The 21,362-nt window shown below is 49.7% G+C and overlaps 1 protein-coding gene across 1 annotated transcript; it reads right to left on the bottom strand.

Moving 5' to 3' along the window:
• Window positions 1-985: 985 nt before the first annotated feature.
• On the bottom strand, window positions 986-19,840 carry Pef1 (penta-EF-hand domain containing 1). The gene is made up of 5 exons (XM_059255045.1): window positions 19,723-19,840; window positions 7,698-7,971; window positions 3,882-4,037; window positions 3,283-3,426; window positions 986-1,808 (listed from the first exon to the last, which is right to left on the bottom strand). The coding sequence occupies exons 1-5, from the start codon at window positions 19,744-19,746 to the stop codon at window positions 1,579-1,581; spliced, it is 828 nt and encodes a 275-aa protein (XP_059111028.1). The 5' UTR covers window positions 19,747-19,840; the 3' UTR covers window positions 986-1,578.
• Window positions 19,841-21,362: the final 1,522 nt, after the last annotated feature.

Genomic DNA, 21,362 nt, shown 5'->3' with positions numbered 1-21,362 from the left:
TGGTAGGCTCAACTGTCCAGAAGAATGGCATGCAGGAAGGAGGGGGTTGTGCTCTGGTGGGTCCAAGAGAGAAAACTAGGGCCAGTGGATGGTGTTTCCAAAGGGGTAGGTTAGAACAGGAAGACACTGCTACCAGTCAAAAGATAAAACAAGCAACCTGGAAAGTCTCCGTCCCCCTTTTCTTTCGGTTACTGGAGGTTGGCAAATAGAGGCTGGAGTCTTGGGGTCCCCTAAGGACTCCAGAGGTGGATGGTGCTAGCCTTTAGGATCTGGACTCTTGATTCTAGGCCTGCAGAGCCACAGCAGCCCAGAGGAGCTGAATTGGCTGAGCCTGACAGGCCCACTGGCCTCTGTGACCTGGAAAATGGCACAGCCACCCTCCACCCCCACCCTGCAGGGAGGACAGCCCTGCTGAAGGCCTCTGAGCTCTTATCTCCATCTTCCAAAGCCAGAGGATAATCACACCATTATCTGTGATAAGGCCCCCTAGCAAACCAGAATGTCTGGTGTCTTCAGCTTTTGATTGAAATTCTGTCAGCTCATTACAGGCACAGTGCAGACTGGGTATCACGCTGATCTAGAAATGCAACTGCCAGGTACTGGTGTCTGTGCTTAATAAAAGTTGGGGGGAGAAGTTATGACTTCATAAACGGAGTTTGTCTGAGAGATAAAACTCAGGCCTAAGATAATAAAAAGAGCATGCTGTGAGAAGTCTGGGGTGGCAGCTTCCAGCCCAGAATGGCAACCCTATAACTTTAAGAAACAGTCAGCCTTTGGGCATATCCCAGACATAGGGGAACCTGGCCAGGCCCCAAGGTCCCCCTGGCAAGTAAGATGATCAGCAGGTCTACCAAGGCCCCTAGCCCCATTGCTTTTGCCTGGCTTGGGAAGCAGTGGATGCTTCCACACTCAAATGAGTGAATGAATGGACGAACATACACACACAAGAGAGCAGTCATGGTGGGAAACATGGGACTTTATTGAATTTACAGTTTCCTGGACTTTTGGCCCCAAATGGGAAAAAAAAAAAAAAAAAAAGCAAATTAAAAACATTGGCAGTAAGATGTGACAACTGTCCCCTGGGGACTGAAGCTGAGTGGAACATGGCAGGCTAGTAAGGGGTCCAAGTTTGAGAGGGCAGGAACCTCATCAGATATGGCCAAAATGGCAGACTGTCCAAGCTTCTTGAGCAGGAGAAGCCTCAGGTAAACTAATGCTGACACACAGGGACTGTAGGAGTTGAGGAACCGCAGGCACTGGTCCCAGCAAATCTCCCTCATGCTCAGTCTGATTTCACGTTGCAGAAACTGGGCTCATCTGGCCTGGTGGCCTCGGTGAGGGATGACAGGAGTACCAGCTGAGGAACACTTAGCACTGGCATCAGGGGGTAGAGGACGGACTGCCAGAGGCCGGGGTAGCTGACCAGACACGAACTCCACTGCCACCACTAGCATCCCCACTCCAAGGCTGCCATTCCACAGCCTGGGTACTCAACCTCAGTCCTTCCCTAGGCCAGGCTTTGCTAGGAGAGGAGGAAAAGAAGAGAGGCCCACATCCACTCCCGCTGGGTAGGCTGGGTCATAGCATCCGAGAAGCTGTCATGGTGACGAAGTCCTCAAAGCTGAGCCGAACGTGGCCCTGGACAGCGGTATCCTTCTCCCGGAAGGCCTCAGTCAACACCTGCAGCTGGGTGCACACCTTGATGAAGCAGTCGAGCTGCATGGCCGGAGCGGCAGAGCGCGGGCAGTAGCGGGAGACCAGGAGCTGGGTGAACTGAGGGCTCAGGTTGTAGCCCATCTGGGACAGAGCTGGAGAGGAGGGGCACAGAGCAGAGGCCTGCTGTGAGCACATCACTACTGAGCAGCACTGGAGCGCAGCAGAGCAGGGGACCTGGGGGGCATCAGCTCAGAAGCATGAGGAGGACGGAGAAGTCCTGTGGATCCAGTCAGATGTCAGGAGCACAGGAGGTCTCTTTGGACACCCCACCCCCATCTCTTCACTGTCAAGGTTCATGAGGTCCCCGAGAGGCCAGCGGTCTCCCGGTGACCATCTCATGCATCTGAGCTACAGAAGGAAGAAGTGTGAGCCACTAACCACGCTGGAGACAGATGTCACGCACAGCACGAAGGTCACAACTGTCCTGGAGGCAGGCAGTTCTTGGTGGCCTTGCTGAGTCTCTCTAGCCCTCACTGCACTCAGGCAGGCTGATACTCAACCTGTGTTTCTAACGAGGATTAAAGGCAGTCGGGGAGGCCCTCGGCACAGTGCCCCCCACACAGTATCCTGCTTAAATAAAGTCATTTCCCCATATGAGGCCACAGCCCGCATGCCATTTCCTACCTCCCACCGACAGGCCCCTGCCTTTTCTGTATTCCTTGCCTGCGCAGGAGCAATCTGAACTCTCTGCTCTGTGAACCCTTGGGTTTTGTCACTCATAAAAGGGAGAGCAGCGGGGATCCTCCACCTGTCTGTGTGGGATGGCCAACAGGATCCAGCTCTTGGGGAGATGGATTTCAGGAACCTACTGCAATGCCTAGCCCAGTGCCTAGGGCATGGCAAACACTCATTAAGTGTGAATCTTGTTGCTGCTATCGACCTCACCAACATCAATGAAGGAAGCTGGCCAGGTAGTGCTCAGTCCTCATCACCTTCCCTTCTAGCAGGGGCAGACATGGCATGCTCACCCCCACCCACAGACTTTCGTCTGAATGAGACACACGGCCTGGACAAAGGACCCGGACTCTCTGGGCTGCCTTTTCCCCTCTGAGGTGATGAAACTTCTCACTGGGTTCTCAGAGCCACGTCAGCCATCTGTCCTAGTAACCTACTGGCCTAAGCCCAGGCTGTAGGCTTGCCCTACGGAGTCAGGTTAGAACCAGATGTGGAGCTGTGGCCCCAGGTCCTCGTACCCAGTCACAACTCTGAGGAACCACCTCTGGCCAAGTGGCAACAGAACCTCTCCGAGCCCTGAAGCAGGGCTCTTTCCAGACCACATGCAGGGACAGGAAGAAAGAACCACACTGCTCTCCAAGTTCCCAGCTCTCTGATGCCAGAGGGGCTGTTCCACTCAGCACCGCTTCTGTCCCACTCAATCCTGTTACCAGGGCGCCCAGCATGGATTCCAGACCCAGTGTTGCCTGAGCCCCCGCTGGGGTGCAGACCAGGTGGAATGAGGGCATAGGTAGGCACCCAGGATGTGTCGTAAGGCATGAAAAGGAGTCTAGGTGTGCGACACCCACTTTCTAGGTGTGCCACGCCCACTGTGCTCACCATGGTCCTTACCTTGCTGCAGCTCTATGGAGCTGATGGATCCAGAGCGGTCCCGGTCATACTGCTGGAAGAGGCTCTTCCACTGCTGGAGGAATTTCCACAGGGCCGAGAAGCCCACGACATCAATGCGGCCGGACTTGGTCTTGTCAAACATGTCTGAGTGGGAGGCGGGAGAGGGCGGAGGAAGCTTCAAGACTGGGGCCAAGGGCACCACTGAGGCAGCCCTTCGCCCAGGCTGAAACAAATGCCCGTGCCTGAGACATGGCACCAGCTGCAGTACTAGCTCCTCCCCTGGCCACTCTGTCCTCCTGCCCCATCCAGGTTCTGCAGGGCTGGTGGCTTAGCTCCAAGACTTGGGCCCATGCTGACCCCTTTCCTGCAGTTTCTTAATAGGGGAGGGAGTGTCTGGCTGCAGAATGGGAAACTGGACCAGCCTGAAACCTAGCAACCTAGAACTGGACAACGATCCATGGTAAAGGAGATTGCATCTTAAAGCCCGCTTCCTCCCTGGCTAGAGTTCTCCTCAGACAGACTTCTTGCCCACTTCCGTCACCCGTCAGGTGGCTTGGACCCAGCTCAAGTCTGCATACTCTTGGAAGGGTGGAACTCACTTATCATCATGAGGCATGTCTCATCATTGAACGAGGACCAGTTGGAGTTGACTAGGGCCTGCTTCAGCTCCTTGAGGGAGATATAGCCACTGTGATCGGCATCCACTGACTGGAACCAGGAGTAGGCCTCAGGGTCCACATTGGGGGGGACACCACCTGGAGGAAGGGATGTGAACCACAGTAGTCAGACCCAGGTCAAAGAAATGCCAGGGAGCCATTCTGGGCACCTCCCTGGCCACAGGCTTTCTTTTCTGTCCTAGTTTATCTTTAACTGACACAGCCTGGAGTCATCTGAGAAAGGAGTCCAATCGAAGGATGGGATTGTCCAGATCACACTGGCCTGTGGGGGATTGTCTTGACTGTTAACGGATGTAGGAGGGTCCAATCTGTGAGTGGCACCATTCCCTGGGTAGGGGGTCCCTGGTTGTTTATGAAAACTAAGTAAGTATAAGCCTGCAAGGGAGCCAGCAAATAGTGTTTCTCTGTGGTTTCCACTTCCGAGTTCCTGTCCTGACTTCTCTCAATGATGGACTACAACCTATAAGGTGAAATAAACCCTTTCCTGCCCTAAATTCCCCTTGATCAGGGTTTTACCACAGCAACAGAAAGCAAACTAGAGCACCCACCCACCAAGCCCCCACAAGCCCACACCTTCTCTGAGGGAGGCTTGCACATCACCTCCCGAGGGCTGGCAGTTATTCCTGCAGCAGAGTCCTGCAGAACCGTGTGCAGTGTGCCTATAACTTCTCTATGATTGTACCTTTCCACGCCTCCAGTACAGCGAGAACGCTCTGTAAATGGCCTGAGGGACGGACCGACAAGACGGAGAAGCAGAGTCATCTGTCCTAGTGAAGCAGGGTTAACGGGGCACAAAAGGGGCTTCTGCATACACGAAGGTATCAGAAACAGACATGGGCAGCATGGAGGGCAGACCCAGAGGTGAGGCTTAGGAAGAAGGCTTGCCTGACTGAAGGTCCAGTGTAGGAGCCTTGCCAGGCAGGCTTGCCCACCTTCAAACAATGCGCTGGTTGGTGTTTACTGTCGACTTGGCACAAACTCAGCTGTCTGAGGGCCGCTCAGATCAGAGCTCTGATCAGGTCAGTGGGGAAAATGAAGACACCCCACGTGACCTCAAAACAGCAACAGCACACTGCAGACTTTTACTGCCTGAGAGGCAGTACCTCCAAAGCCTGCAGGTCAGCCTCTGAGGGTCCAGGAAAACACGCCCCCCATTCAGGGTCTGAGAATCAGCGTTTGCAGTGGAGAGTAGGGACAGAAACTGTTTGTCTAGATAAGCTGGTTTTGAAAGTGCAGGGAGGGAGCGAAGCCAGACCCCTGCTTCAGAGACCTAGGGCTCCTGGGCCGACTCTCCAGAACTCCAAGGGCTGCGGGCTTCTTGAAGTCTTGGGCCCATTTTATGGCCCTGGTTTGGGGGTGGGGGATTTCCGTTAAGATTGGTTTGTGGGACAGTCTTATTGGTGGTTGACAGAGAAGCCCACTGTGGGCAGTACCATCATCCCTAGGCAGGTGGGCCTGTGCCGAAGAGAAAAACTAGCTGAGCATGAACCGGGGAGTGAGCAAGAGATCGAGGCAGCAAGTGCTCCGCTTTGGTTCTGCTTTCAGCTTCCTGCCTCAGTTCCCCTCGGTGATGGACTGTAACCTGCAAGCCACACAAACCCTTTCTTCCTCCAAGCTGCTTTTGGTCATGGTGTTCTTCACAACAGAAACCAAACTAGAACAAGCAGGGTAACTGGGGAGGGAGGAAGTTTCTGTGACAAGTGTGCCTGTGTGCTTCACACAGAAGAATTCAGCTTTAGATTCAAGGTAGATCTGGATTCCAGTCCTGACTGGTTTTTACCAGTTGTGCAACTTCAGGTGAAATAAGTCACTCTTTTGAACTCCAACTTCCATATTTATAAATGGAACCACTTGAGACAATAGCAAAATAAAGTCCCCAGCTAAGGCTGGGATGGGGGTGGTGGGAGACATGTTCAGAGAAGGGGTATTTCAGCTGTTTTTGAAGGAATGAGGAGCTGTGGGGTTGGAGGATGCATCAGAGGCTCAGGATGCACTCACAGCACTCTGAGCAACCTCTGCTGGATGGAAGGCCAGGGCTGACCGCAAATGCGAAGCCAGAGGCCCTTTGGGATCTTTCTGCAAACAGAGGAGAACCTCCAGTGGTCAGATCTGTCACCCACAGTAGTAGGACTTGAACTTGGAGGTGGGACTTCCCAGGACTAAGGCAAGTGCCACATAGATCAGGATGTATGCTGTACCGCTTCCGAGGCTTACTAGGCACCCTGGAGAGGAAGCAATGCAGCCAAATGCAGGAAGCCACAATGCAGCCAAATGCAGGAAGCCACAATGTAGCCAAATGCAGGAAGCCACAATGTAGCCAAATGCAGGAAGCCACAGAGGGAGGCTAGGCATGTGAAGCACATCCCTCCTTCCTTCCTCTGCCCTAGAGACTACTGCTACTCTCAGGCCCTGGGGAACAGGGCTCAGAGTCAGGGGCTCCTTCCCCTGCAGACTTTCTATGAGCTCAGACACAAGGTCTTAGAGGACGTGGAAATCCACTGCAGAGCTGAGCCGGAAGCCAACAGCCAGACGCCTGGGTTCTGAGAGGATAAATACCACTGGCTGGCTGTGCTCAGAACCCCAGAGGTTTGGGCATCTCCCCCAGGGCCACCTGCCTGGGTACATCCATTCAGATGCTGCTTGCTTCCTAAGCATAGCATTCCCTGGAGGCCCTTCTCATGGGCCAAAGCAGTTCCTGGCTGCCTAGCTGGTGCTCGGGCTCCTGAGAACAGCCACTCTGTGAAGGAGCTGACTGAAGGGAGCCCAGAGACTGGCACCATTTTCCCCAGGCCCGGGTCTTCAATCTCTGCCCTCCTTATCTTGTCCAACGCCTCCTCTCCAGCCTGTTCTTTCTTCTCCTTCTCTCCATCCTCGTTTGCCACAGCTACCATCACATTAAACACCAACATTCTTCTGCCCTATAACAAGTCTCTCACAGTGCTGTCCATTAAGCCCAGAGGCCGTGCCCAGCATTAAGCTGCAGCGTCACATTTAATCCGGATGAGTCAGCGACAATGTGAGGTACTGTCCCTGTCTTACAGAGGGGGACACAGAGGCAGAAAGAAGCAGTCTGAGCAGGTCAGTGAGTGTCTGATCTCAAAAGCTTTCACTAGGGACGACATCTTTTCTTTCCACAGATGTGGTCAGTCACTCTCCTACAGGAGTGGAGTTTCTTCTCCTGTGGACTACTACATCGCTGTCTCCAATTATCGGCTGATCTCCCTCACAATACAAGCATGGTATCCCTCTCCCACTGAGCTCAAGGAACTCTCCCAGTGAGAGGAGCACCATCTCCTGCTGGGGTCGGGCTCCACAACAGGATGTGCTTCAGCCAAAATAACACGAGGAGACGAGACATCAGTACTTCAGAGAGGAACCTAAAGAGCTACCGCCCAGCCTGGCTAGCTTCTTACTCTTTCTCTCCACCCTAAGGACAACAATGCCCCCAAAGGGGCTGCTCCTTCAGCACTGATCCCAGAATGAAAAGACACATGGAGCAGAAACTCAGCTGCTGACACACGGCGAGAGTGAGCACGCAACAGAAATACACGCGTGTTGTAAGCCAGGAGGACTTGAGAATGGTGGTCCATCCTGCCAGTCTAGGCAAAGCAGGAAGTGAGGGGCTACGGTGCCAGAGAGCAGGGTACATGCACATCTTCAGGAAGGAGGAAGACGGGACATGGATGGCTTAGATTCCTAGGTTCTAGATTGGGTTCCAGAGCTGAAGGTTCTACTTACCCTGTCCATAAGGTCCAGGATGCTGGGCACCATAGGAACTTGGAGGTGGCTGACCGTAGGGGCCCCCTGGAGGTACACCACCATATGGTCCAGTTGGAGCTCCAGAGGGGAATCCCCCAGCACTGGGGTATCCATAGGGCCCTCCAGGGGCAGGACCTCCATATCCACCACCAGGGGGGAGTCCACTGCCATACTGGCCCCCACCATGGGGAGGTCCAGGGTAGTAGCCACCCGGGGGTGCTCCAGGTGCCTGTCCTGCAGCTTCTGGGCAACTCTGCGGGAAGAAGAGGCATGAGCAGGGTGAGGAGGGAAGGTACTGCACTGGACAGCTACAGAGCATCTGCCCTGTCCCTCTTATGACTGATACCACAGGGGAGGGTGGACTTCCAGCCCTGCTCAGGTGGCCTTGAGGCTTCTAGGGAAGCTACCAGTTACCCAAGGTCACACCGAGTCCAGGCTGGAATCTTGTCCTCGGGACTCCTCTCTCCTGCACATCAAGGGCCCTACAAGGCCTGGGGTCATGTCTGGCTAACAGTTTTATCCCTAGCTTCCAGTGGACAATGGATGCTCAGTAAATACTTGTATCACATAACAGGCAAATGAGCCCAATGGAATGCTCCCCCTTCGGGACCTCCACCTCCACCTGCAGAATTAACAGCACGAGTACAGTCTTTGCCATAAAGCCTGTCCCTCATCAGCACCAGTGGTGTGGCCACAGCATGGACCCTCCACAGCAGCTCTTCCTTACCTACACTAGCTGATGATGCACAAATACTCCCTACTCCTCATGACTCTGAGGCAGGTGGGGAGCCTATCCCCAGGGCAGTAGGGACCAAACCCAAACACCCCAGTTCAGGTTGTCACCCACCAACTCATGTCAATAATGCACTAAGGAAGGAAAATGAAGTAACGTCCTTCTGGAGTAGTTTGACCAAGAGCCAGCCTAAATATCAATCCTCCATTCCTCTCCCTCTGCCTGGCCCTAACAAAGAACAGTTAGTGCATTAGAGATAGGATGTGTACTTGCTGGAGAAAAACCCTGTAATGGAACCCTACAGAGTAAACGAGGGGATGGAAGGAGCTTTGTCCCAAAAACCAAGCAAAAAGCTATTTGCCATTCTTCTGAGGTTTGCCAAAGGAAGTTGTAATTATTTTGAGATCTAGAAGGATAAAAAAAATATAGGGCCAGGCAGTGGTGGCACTTGCCTTTAATCCCAGCACTTGGGAGGCAGAGCCAGGCGGATCTCTGTGAGTTCGAGGCCAGCCTGGGCCACCAAGTGAGCTCCAGGAAAGGCACAAAGCTACACAGAGAAACCCTGTCTCGGATAAAAAAAAAAAAAAAAAAAAAAAAAAGGAGTCACTGTTACTTTGGAATTTAAAAAAAAAAAGTTTTAGGTATATTGGGAAGAAAGAACCATTGTAAAATGGCTGAAAAGGGAGTAAATGGCTGATTCAAGGGCAAGAGGAGTGTTGGAGCCAAACGGAGAGGGGTAAATCTAAACTGTCCTCACTCAAGGGCTCAAGCCACTTGCTGGAATTGTTGTAATGCAAAAGGAATTAACGAGGGAGAAGAGTTCAAGACCTTAAGAGAGGCAAAAAGATGGGAAAGCCACTTTGGGAATTCCCAAGGAAGGGCAAAGCAAACTGATATTGCCCAAGAGCTAATGAAAAGGACTGAACATTATTTTTCTGGGAACAGACCATTGTAATCAATGAGGCTTAATGGAAGAAGGATGGACAATATACAAGACAGATACATGGAACACCTCGCAGAACTCTGCTGAGGCAAGCTGTAAATGAAGAAGTCTGTAAATCCTTTAAAACAGACATACATGTTAGCAGAAGAGGCTAATAGGATATCACCCCTATAGTGAAATACGTATCAGGACGTTTTTGTTCAATAGTGTATTGCTCTTTTAGCAGTAGGTACTATATACCCACCACTGGCAGCCAGAGAAGTACTTTCCATTGAAAGTGAGATATAGGTGCCTGCTTATTGACAGGAGGGACTGAGAAGGCCATTCTTGATCATCAGGATGTAATGGGATAGTAAAAAAGCAATATTTTACATCAATAACTATAACACAGTAGTTTTGAGGGCCCATGGTAGGAGAGGGAACTCCAGGCTGGATGAGCATTAATGGCATGGAGATCTTGTAATTTGGGGGATTTGGATTTTTGGGAATATAGACGATAGATAACAGCACTGAACAATGAGTTCTATATGGTCTGGCTAACATTGTTCTTAGATTAGCTGACATAGTTTCCCTCTATTAATTGGCCACTGACCTCCCCAATCAGGGGCCTTTGATCCAAGAATGTTTGGGTAGGTGTTTCTCATGGCCCTGAGGGAAAAGGATATTCAGGAGTTGTCACAACCCCACTGAGACAGGGGGTCTCTACCCCAGGGGAGAAAGATAAGGGTAAAACAAAGAGGTGCAAAGGTCAGTTCGAGTTTGGAAAACTGCACAGGTTTCTGTTCTTACAAAGGAGGGGATTATTTTAGTCACTCCCAAATGTCTAAAACTGGGGACTCAGTGGGTCCATTAGAAGGCCAGGATTATTTCACCATAATGGAAACACCAGCTGCTGTGTGTGTCTCCAATGCCCTTCATGGGAATCGGTTGACAGAAACACCAACTGAGTCCAGTGTGCTCTGTGGAATCAAGTTCTTGCCTGGCCCATTATCAGGGTCTCTGGGGTTGGATAAGGATTAATAATCAACCTTGTCAATTGAGTTAGAACTGGCAAACAAAACTTTGATACTTCAGTCTGATTTACCTAAAATCAAGTCAAAACATTCACTGGAAGGGGTTCCCACACATCTGTGGGGAGCCTCTTCACCTCTCCTAATACATCTAATTTTATATCCTCAATTACAGATAAATCTAGTAAAGAATTACCTTTAGTAATCAGACCTCTTAATGTCTTAGGTTTAGGGTGGAGCTGGGTGGCATGCAGCAGAGGCACAGGTGTGGTATCTGTGGTTCCAGGCTGTGTTCCTGCAGAGGCAGCAAGGGCCAGGGCCTGGGACCACAGACAGGGACCCACAAGGGGGTTTGCTGGTATCATCCATCCACCCTCGGCACTCATTCTTGTGTTCTCCCAAACTGGACTGCCTTCACTATCAACTCGAGATGGACACTGACTGGCCCAGTGAAACCATCTTTACCTTCAGGGTGTATTCTAGAAAGGAGGTTTACCATACTGAAGTCTATTAGTAAGTCCTGTTTACACTGTTTGGAAATGGCCTCTTTTCCCACACTGGAAACACAGAGGGCCACAAAGCTGCTGCCTGGAATCTGAGCCTTCAGTTCCTCTGTGCCGATGCTCTGGTGGGCTGTTACTGATCAGCATGTTATGAAAAGGACTAGCAACTACAGTTGAGGGTGTTTCTGCAATCAGAATTTGCCTTTTTCTGAGCTAATGAAAGGTAAGGTGGCAGCAGCTTCTTTATTATCTATCTGTCTTTCCACAGCTTGCTGTGCAGACAATCAACCAAGTCCACAAGGAGCTCTGCAGCTTTTGTCTGATGGTGGAAAGGGACCCTGAGGGAGTATTAGGATCAGCAACTCTGGTCCCAGCCCTTGTAGCAGCTGAGGCTGGCAAGCTGCTGAGCCCCGGCTTCAGAGTTTCCTTGTCTGATGAACTGACCTTAAGTAACGTTTATGAGGGGCTGCTGCCTTTGGTTGTGATCAGCATGGACAGGCATTTGTCCATCCATTCTGGGGGCCACAGACTATATTAAGCAGTGGTGAGAATTGTTTTTATAAGGGCTTGTCATTCAAAAGGTATCATTTCATATGTATTTGCAGTAACATTATTATTCCTCTAGTGAAATGGTTTGAACCTCATTCTCTGTGACACACTTTGTGAGATCTTCGTATATGGCAAATGGAGCCCTTCTCGGGCAGGGTCTGGTTCTACTTCTCTAATGACTGGAAATGCAGCCACTGATTCCCCTGCCTGAGAGAAGCTTCTTTAAGGCCACTTTATGGAGGTGGATAATTTTATTTATTTATTTATTTATTTATTTATTTATTTATTTATTTATTTATTGAGATAAGTTTTCCCTGTGTAACCCTGGGGCTATCCTGGATTTCACTCTGTAGACCAGGCTGGCCTTGAACTCAGAGATCCACCTGCCCCTGCCTCCTGAGTGCTGGGATTAAAGGCGTGCAGCAGCACTGCCCAGATTGGGTGTGGATAATTTATTATATTACCAGTTGGCAGAGAATTAGGCAGAGGAGGTGCATGAGATTCAGTAGGAGACATTCCTGGGAGACCCATTTTCCTTTTGGAAAGGCTGTAGGCTGAACTAACCTGGTTAAAGGACTAAGTGTTTTAGTTGAACCGGCTGTATAGAGCAATGCAGCCGGTCAGCAGTTCTTTCCCAAGACTCCCGAATCAAGGGTCCTACGGTTAGGATACCAGAGACAATACATTTGTCTTAATGACACTTTAGCTCCAATCCCTTTATGTAAAGCTTTCAATTGCTCTGCATGAGTGTGCTTCAGGAGACAGGGAATTCCCCACTGTAAGAGCAGTTTGAGAGCCAAGGTGAGACTGGAGAGGCAACAAGCTTTTGGGAAAGCCTGCTTGCTGCTTGTGACACATTGAGAAGCAGAGGCAAATGAGCTTGATAGAGAGAAAAGAAGAAAAGTGTAAGCCCCAGTGTGTATGTGTCCCCTGCTCCTGGGAGCTGCTTACCAAGAGCCAATCTGAAACGTCCTGATTTCCCTCTTCCCAGGACCTCTCCACCCTGCAGGGGGACAAGGAAGGAGCTTTGGGGGAGATTCTTGTTGCTCTGTGTCCTTTCTGATCACCAAGATGTCCTAAATTAAAAATTCCTCTTTCCTAAGGGCTCTTCAGATGCTCATGTGAGTTCAGATCAATCAATCATTCCTCACCAAAATTTATCAATAACATAACAAGGAGCACAGTGTGTGGCACACACGCACCTTTAATCCCAGCAACAGGAGCCAGAGGCAGATGGGATCTCTATAAGGAGGCCAGCCTGGTCTACAGAGAGTGTTCCAGGACAGCCAGGGCTACACAGAAAAACCTTCTCTCAAAACAAACAAACACAACACAGCAACAACAATAATAACAAAACACACAATAAGGAATGAAAACGAAGCAACTCCTATTGGAGTGATTTGACAGGAGCCAGCCCAAATGTGATTTCTCTGCTTCTCCCTGTGTCTGCTGGTGGACTCTAACAAAGGTCTTTGCTCTGTATTCAAACAGCATGGAAAAATGGCACAGGACTGGCATGAAGGACACTTGCTTTCTTTTTTGAGGGGGAGGAGGGGTTCAAGACACGGTTTCTCTGTGTAGCCCTGGCTATCCTGGAACTCATTCTGTAGACCAGGCTGGCCCCAAACTCAGGGCTTCACCTGCCTCTGCCTCCCAACTGCTTGGGATTGAAGTAGTGTGCCACCACATGGCTCTTAAGGGACAATTTCCTATAGAGACCTTTAGCAGAAGTTACTTCACTGACCCAGAACAGCGCTCAAAACCTCACACAGGTGTTGGCTGCTTTCAGTAAATCACACACACACACACACACACACACACACACACACACACACACACACCACTACCCCTGTTCTGGGGCCATGGGAGAATATATAACTTAAGCGTTAAACAGCACGGGTTGTAAAAGCTGACTTCATGGGGAATCCAAGGCAAGTAAGGTTGGTTGCATTGCTCTCTTAAAGGCAGGTTAAGCTTGTACAGACTGAGTACACAGGAGGACAGCAGATCGAGTAGTCTTCACTGATCTCAAGGCATATTAACTTTGCTGCTAGGTCTGGGAAAAGTTCAGTCTCTTCAAATGAAAGAGGTATTTTCAAAAATGTATCACCACACTAACTGAATTAATGACTCACCCTCACTAAGCCTCGGGATCCTGAGCTAACAGTGCCTGCCTCACCCTGCCTGCTATGAATGAAATCAGGCTTGTCACACAAAGCCCGATGGAACAAGAACTTGATATACAGTAACTATTAATGACGTGCCCCTCTACAGAGGAGGAAACTGGAGTTCAGAGTCAGGTCCAGAAGCTAGGTCTCCTGAAGACCAAGACTTTAGAGTTATACTCCTGTCTTGTCCACCTCTATTCACTATTAGTCAGGAGCTCTGGAGGCTCAGAGTGTTCCATTTCCCATCCCTAAATGGGTTTGGCAAACACAGACCAAACAAAACATATATATTTTTTTAAAAATGTATTTATCCCTCTCCCCAAAAAGCTGCTTTGACTAAAGCTAGTAATGCCACACTGGTCTTTGAAAGATGCAGAGGTATTTCCCCACCAAAAGAAGTCAGAGGGGGTCACTGTAGATACAAGACGGACTTCTGAGTGAGCATGGTGTGGTCAGGGAATGGTGAGACCATGCTGTGAACCCAGAAAGGAAGGCCCTTCACACCTTCCTCACCAAGCACCTCTCTTACTGTTTTTCAGTTGGTGGGTGAGTTATCTGTGCCTATCCAGTGTTTCTCTCACCCAACAATAAGTTCTCTAGGGACAGATGTAGCTTCTTTCTTTATCATCACCACTACCACCATCATCCCCAGTCCCAGCACAGAGCCGGGTACCCGTAAGCCTCCGTAAATATGCATCGCTTTGCAGAATTAGGGCTTTATGCTGGAGAAAACAGAGTATCACCGAAGGGTTTCCAATGGAGGAGGAATGTGCTCTGAGCCTTGTTTTGGAGAATTAGCCAGTGTGCATTTGGAGATGAGCTGGGGGGGGGGGGGGGAGTCCAGGTGCTGGGCAGGCAGGGCATGAACCAGACAGCAGGCATAGGGATGGAAAGGAAGAATGGGATGGATTCTGAAGCTATTTCAGAGAGACTAGACATGGCTTGGCCACTAATTGGGTTAGGCAAGAGATGGAGGGGGAGGAAGAAAGCCAAGTGTTCAGAATGACTCAGGGGTCAAGTTTGCACATGATGAAGAAGGCACAGCCATCAACTGAGGCAGAACAGGCCGGGGAGGAAGCTTGTGGAAGGCACTGGGCCGGTCCCAGGGCCACTGAGTCTCAAGTTAAGGTCTGAACTAGAAATGAGAGCCAGATCTTTGACTCCGTGTTCTGCTGCCAAGCCTTTGCAGACATTTTCTAACAGCATTTCAGACTCAAGACTGGAGTGGAGGGCAAAAGACAGGAGTTCAGTAACCATGGTTTCTAAAGTATCACAGAAAAACCACCTCTAGGTCTTAGCCGATATATTTGGTATTTTTCAGGGTTCGGGGACATAACTAATGAGGCTCTGTGAGACGCTTTAGGTTCACTTAGCTCTCATGGGTTCCTTGATCCCAAGAGCTAAATGCTCACCCCCATTTAGAGATGAGAAAATGAAGATGCCCAGAGTTTAATATACTTTAGATCGTGCAGCTAAAATGGGAAACTGATTCAAAATAGTACCTGCACTTGAGTGCCTAGCACAGCCTGGGCCAGGAGCTGTGCTAAACACCTGTCGAGTATGATGGCTTTTCACGGTGGACACAGGTAGAGGGAAAGGTTGGAGCTCATCTTTCAGCATCCAGAGCAGAGTCCCAGAAAATACACCCTTTTTTCACAGCAGCATCCAGACCCTATTGGTTCAGTTCCACTTCATAGTCCCTATTTGCACTCCTGCAGGTGACAGAGAGCTCGGCCCCTCCCAATCAGAAATCCCTGCATTCTCTCTTAGCTCCAAGGGCTCATCCCTCTACCTCCGAGCCCAAGGGAAGCTCGGAAGTATCAAAGAGGGTCCACACGGACTGGTGATGAGGAGGGAGGAGACCACTGCAAAGGCAAGCTGCGCAGAGCTACCTTTCAAGTGCCTGATGAAGAGGCAGGGGCCTAAGCGAGGGGTTAAACAGCCACCAGAAGACAGAAGGAACGGTCTGGACAATCACCCGCAGAGCCTTCTAAAATATTTAAAGGACAGAAACATGCAAACATCGAACAATGAGCCAAGAACTGTCCCAAGACTTTAATTACCACCTCTGTGCTGACACTCCCCAATCCTTCTTTCCAGCTTCGTCTCCGAGCTGCAGACCACAATCATACCCAGCAGCCTCCTGACCTTCCCTCCCATCTCATGCAGCTCTTTGTTCCCGCCTCCTAGTGCCTCCTGCCACCCAGTCATCCAGATCAAAGCCTTAGTGCCCTCCCGGGGACTTCCTTCAATTAAACACAGGTTCCCTCAAATCTTTCTCCCAACAGCCTGTGGCCCCAGCCTTTGCCGGGTCATTGTCCTCTTTAGGCGGGAGTATTTAACAGCTTGGAAACTAACCACCTTGCCTCCGCCTCTCCAGCTTCAATGTCTTCTCTCAAGGCCCAGAGTTAGAGCTCTGCAGGACAAATGCAACAAACCCCTCACCACCTCCTCTCCCTCTGTACTCTTAGGAGGAAATCGGACCCCTCAAAATGACGTACAAGACCCTCTGGGATCTGGCCCCTGCTTACATTCTGGTCTTGTTTTCTTGCCTCCTGGCCCCTCGTCATTAAAACCAGGCTAATCTTAAAACAGCCCCCAAATATTGGACTTTCTTGATCCTTAAATGAGCTCTCAGATAATTCTGATACAAACCAGGCACTAAGAAAAATGAACCATGGAATGTACCCTCTTACTTGCTTCGTGAAGTTATTTCCTTAGCTGGAAGATAATTTTTTTCTTGCCCCAGTTGACACCTCCTGGTGATTCTTCCTGCCACACCCCACTGGACTGGCCCCTCTGCACTCCCCTAATACCTTCTATCCACTCCCACTTACCACAATCTACATATCTGCATTCCTCTCCCACTTGGAGTACTTACTACATACATACCACACTTGACATTAATTATCTCATTCATCTTTGCAGTGAGTCTGGCGTAGGTACTGCTATGACCCCATTCTAAAGAATGGGAAACTGAGCTTCGGGTCTTTACAACAAATTTCTGTAAGCAAGTAGCAGAGCAGGGATGTGAAAACCAATTTCTCTGGGCTCGGAGACCAAGCTCTTAAGCACTGAGATCCATCAAGCAGGTTCCCCCACGGAACCAAAGGGCGCTTGACTTTTACTACTCCCAAACCCAGGCACTGCTTGCCTACCCTGGGCCAGAGACAGTGGAAAATTACAGGAACCGTGACTCCCACCGGGGCTGTAATCCTGCAGAACTCTGCAGTGGGTGGAAGGGAGGAAGCCTTGCCTGAGCCTTTGCCTGACTTCAAACAACCAGCTTCCCTTTCTTAGAACACCTGGGACGAGCAGGCGGACACCGTAAGGTGGGGATAAAAGCACGGTTTCTTCTTCCATTCCAGACATTTCCCCCAGTGTTCCTTTACAGTGTTTTGCCCTGAGCATAAGCCCAGGCAGCATGGCAAAGCAACCATCACGGCAGTGGCAGCCAGTGCCGCCACCACACATGCCATGTCCAATGCACCAGTGATGTGCACAGCTCCCCACATGCTTTGCTGCATCCCATCCGCCCTGCACCCTCTCCGCCGGTGCATCTCCCTTTCTATGGAGGAGGAAATTAAGGCCCAGAGCCTTAAATGGTCTATCCAAGAGCAAAGAAGCCTTAAGTGGGCAGTGTTGGGATTCTGGCTCAGTTCTGTCTGTCTTTGCTTCTAGAGTGTATACAAATCAACCCCACAGCTTATTAAGATGTAGATTCCTGGGGCCTGGAGGATGGCTCCATCAGTATCGTGTTTACCATGCAAGCATGAAGACCTACTTGCCTGGATCCCCAGCATCAAAGCACGCCTGGGGAGGCAGAGACAATGAGGATCCCTGGAGCTCACTGGCCAGAAAATCCAGCTCAGTGAATTCCCAGGTCAGTGAGAGACTGTCTCAAAAAATACAGTGGAGAGCAACTGAGGCAGCTACTCAATGTCAACCTTTGGCTTCCAGATTCTTTCTCACCCTTCATGATTTTGGGGTGCAATCAATCTGTGTCATCCTGAGCTCAGAGCAAGTCTTAGGTGGGACCCAAGTCTGTTCTTTAGGCGAGCTCTCAGGTAATTCTGATACAAACCAGCCACTGAAAAAAAACAAAACAACAAAACAAAAAAAACAAAACACTATGTACGGCAATGCTCTCCCAAACTGAGCTCCTCTGGAATACTAGCACGTCACAAAAAAAAAAAAAAAAAAATGGCCGGGCGGTGGTGGCGCACGCCTTTAATCCCAGCACTCGGGAGGCAGAGAAAGGCGGATCTCTGTGAGTTCGAGGCCAGCCTGGGCTACCAAGTGAGTCCCAGGAAAGGCGCAAAGCTACACAGAGAAACCCTGTCTCGAAAAAAAAAAAAAAAAAAGAAAGAAAAAACCAAAAAAAAAAAAAAAAAAAAAAAAAAGACCAGACATAAGACAAAAAAAATGGGGAGGGGTGTTTCATGGTTAAGTAATTTTAAGAAATACGACTTATTTTATGACTTTCTGGCAGATTTAGTGAGCATTACCAAACTGTATTTAACACAGTATTTCCCAAACTTGCTTAACCACAGAATCCTCCTCTACTGACAGCACCCATTAACATCTCACAAAACCCAGCAAGTGGGATGGAGTGGGGGAACACTGCTGTTACACTTCTCATCTCAGCACACACTGCCCTCTCCACTCACTTCTGCTAAGAATGCAATAAACCGAGTTCAAAGCTCTAATCCTGGCCTCACCCTCACTGGCTACGTGTGACCTTTAGGCCTCTCTGGGTTTGTTCCTCAGCCATAAATCAAAACAGTTAGCCCTGCGGCATGCCTACAGGGTCCTCATAAGAGCATAATGGAGGCCCAACTGCTGTGTAGGGGCCTCAAATTGACTGTGGCTAAGGTGTTTGCTGTTGGGTCCAAGGGATTTGATCCTCAAGACCCACAAGATAGGAGAAAAAGCCATTCCTGTGCATGTGGGTGTCTAGTCTCTTCCTCTCTCTCTCTCTCACATAAATGTAACAAATGCTGTTATTAATTGTACAGGGCTACATATCTTTCAGCCTGTAACTATGGCCAATCAAGGCTTGCTAATATCCCTTTGATTTTGTTTTCCACTTTGCTGACATGAGATTAATCTCTCAAATTACTCTGTGATCAGGGCAACTCAGGACCCTCACGGGAGTTATTTTGTACAATGTAAAGTGAGGGGGCTGCTTTAAAAAATCCTGCAAAGTAATATTACACTTTACTGATTAGCATATGCGCTACAAGAATCCCATTGTTCTTCCTAATAACTCTATGAGGGGTGTGTGGGCTCTACGATTAGACCTATTTTATAAGGGGAAACTGGCTCAGAAAAACGACTCAGAAACTAATGTGGCCAAGACATGACTCTACTTTTGCCTCAACACTGCATTTATAACCACCTCACCACTCTGTCACCTAACAAAGAATTCCGGCTACAAAAATCACGCTGCTATGTCCCTGGCTGGTTGGAGGCAGGCTAGCAAGTGAGGAAGACACATCTGCAGACAATCCAGGTTCTAACCTGGGCCCTGAGGCCTAACTACCTGGTGACCAGATAAACTCCGTGTCTACTTTGGGTTTCACTTTTCCTACGTGTGAAATGACGCTGAACTACTGTGAATGGTGTCAGCATCTCACTTCTGGCACCTCCTACCACTGATTGTCCTGATTATTCTGTCCCAGTACGTGCTGGGTGAGTCGGGAAACCTGTTTTGGTCCCACGCCCTGAATGATACCAAGGGAACCACAGCTCTAAACGCCTTGTCAGCAGAGAGGACCCCGCCCCACCCACCGGAGACCGGAGGTATGTTGTGCTCTGGTCTGGTCCAGCCCGGATCTATCCAGTCCAAAGCCCCCAAAGCCTGGTGTGCGCGACGTCAGAAGGGACGCGACACAACTTCTCGAGGGGTCCTCGGTGACGTAAGATGAGCGCGACAGACTGGCCCTCTTTGTTTCTCGCTCACGCAAGACCTTGCTAAGGTGAACCTCTGCGTGAAAAGGGCGCAGATAAAGTGGAGAGAAAGAGCCGAGGATGAAGAACGGACCTAGGCCTCTAGACAGAGCCCAGACATTGATGCAGGGGCCGCTACAACTCACCTGCCCGTACGGATAGCTGGCCATGGCGACTATGACGTCATACAATTGTGGAAGGCGGGGCTTCCTGGTCTAAGCCTCTCCTCGTTCAGTCTGGGAGGCGGGTTCACTTCTGATTGGACTGACAGACTGTCAATCTTACAGCGGACAGACTGTCAATCTTACAGTCCACAAACGGAAGTGACTCTTGGGGCAGTGGGCGGGTGCCTAGCAGACAGCGAGAGCGGAGGGCCTGGTAGGAGGGTCCGGAAGTGTTGCTGGCGGTAGGGGCGAGTTTGTTTTTGTGTTTTTGTGACCTGGAGCAGCCTTCGGGGCTGGTTAGATTAGGTTTTCTAATAGGGAGACTAGGTCGGTTGTTTCTGCGGTGGCCATATTATAACCTGGCAAATCGGACGCATGTTAGTTACGTCACTTTCTGCGATCACTTTATTTTTACGGTCAAGCGGTTGCCATGGCTACTGGGGACTAACCCCCTCCTGGAATGCAGGTACTATTTAGTACTTGAATGCTAAACAGGTCTTTGGGCCGTGGAGAAAGGTCAAGTTGCCAGAGTAGAAGAAAAATTAGGATAATATGGAACTTCTTCATAAATGGGGAAACAGGTCCAGAAAGGCAGTGACTTATATGCCTAAATTCACAACAAAATATGGCCTAGGATTACTGTCAATGGATAGCTAGGTTTCAGCAAGGAGGTCTTGTCCCCTCTGTAGATCAGATTCCAGCTACTAAGTGACTACCATGTTCTTGTCTCTTGGGGTTTGGGTTCTACACTTGTTTATTTGATTAAATTCCCATGTGGCCGGGCATGGAGGCACATGCCTTTACTCTCAGCACTCAGCAGGCAGAAGCAAGTGTATCTACATAGAGAGTTTAGGCCAGCCAAGGCTACATAGTGAATGAGGCCCTGTCTCAAAAATCAACAAAAACTCTCATGTGGAAAAGAATTGTGTCTGGTTTGCTTGTAATTGTAGCTCCAGTATCTACAGTGCCAACACTGTACTTTTAAATACACAAATGAAAAAGAGTTATGAGCTGTTATCCAGCTAGGCCATCTTACCATCTAGCCAGGCATTTTCCAAGCCCCCAGTGCTGATCATGGTACTGACCGCAGGAAGTTTATCTGCAAAGGAAGACAAATCCTTTCATTCTGAGGCTCTTAATCTGACCTGTACCCAGGCTGTGTCCACCTCTCTATGCTTCCCCTTCAACACGCTTTAGTTGAGCAGATCTTGATTTCTTTTAAAAAAAATCAGTTTCTAGCTGTATGATCTTGAACAAGTTATCTTACTTCCCAGTCTCAATTTTCTCAAATGTCAGTTAAAAGAATGTTAACTTGAAAAATATGAATTTGTCATGGCCTCTCGTGCTCAAGCTTAGGGCCACAGCACTCATTCATAAGGACCAATGGCCCTTTCACATCTAGTCTGTCAGTCCCATCCCCCACTTAACCTCCCTCATGGCCCCCAAGTCATTAGCCACATCTCCTCGTCTCCCTTTGCACCTAGTGTGGCTGCTGTGTCACAGTCTAGCCCTGTGTAAGAATTCTTGGATCATTTCCACAAAACTCATCCATTCTATCTCAGAAAATCTGCACAGTTGCTCAGGCCAAAAACCTAGGATCGTTCTTATGTGTCTTTTCCACA

The sequence above is a fragment of the Peromyscus eremicus genome, chromosome 2 (genome assembly GCF_949786415.1).
Source record: "Peromyscus eremicus chromosome 2, PerEre_H2_v1, whole genome shotgun sequence".
Lineage (NCBI taxonomy): Eukaryota > Metazoa > Chordata > Mammalia > Rodentia > Cricetidae > Peromyscus > Peromyscus eremicus.
This window is presented reverse-complemented; position numbering and strand designations above follow the sequence as displayed.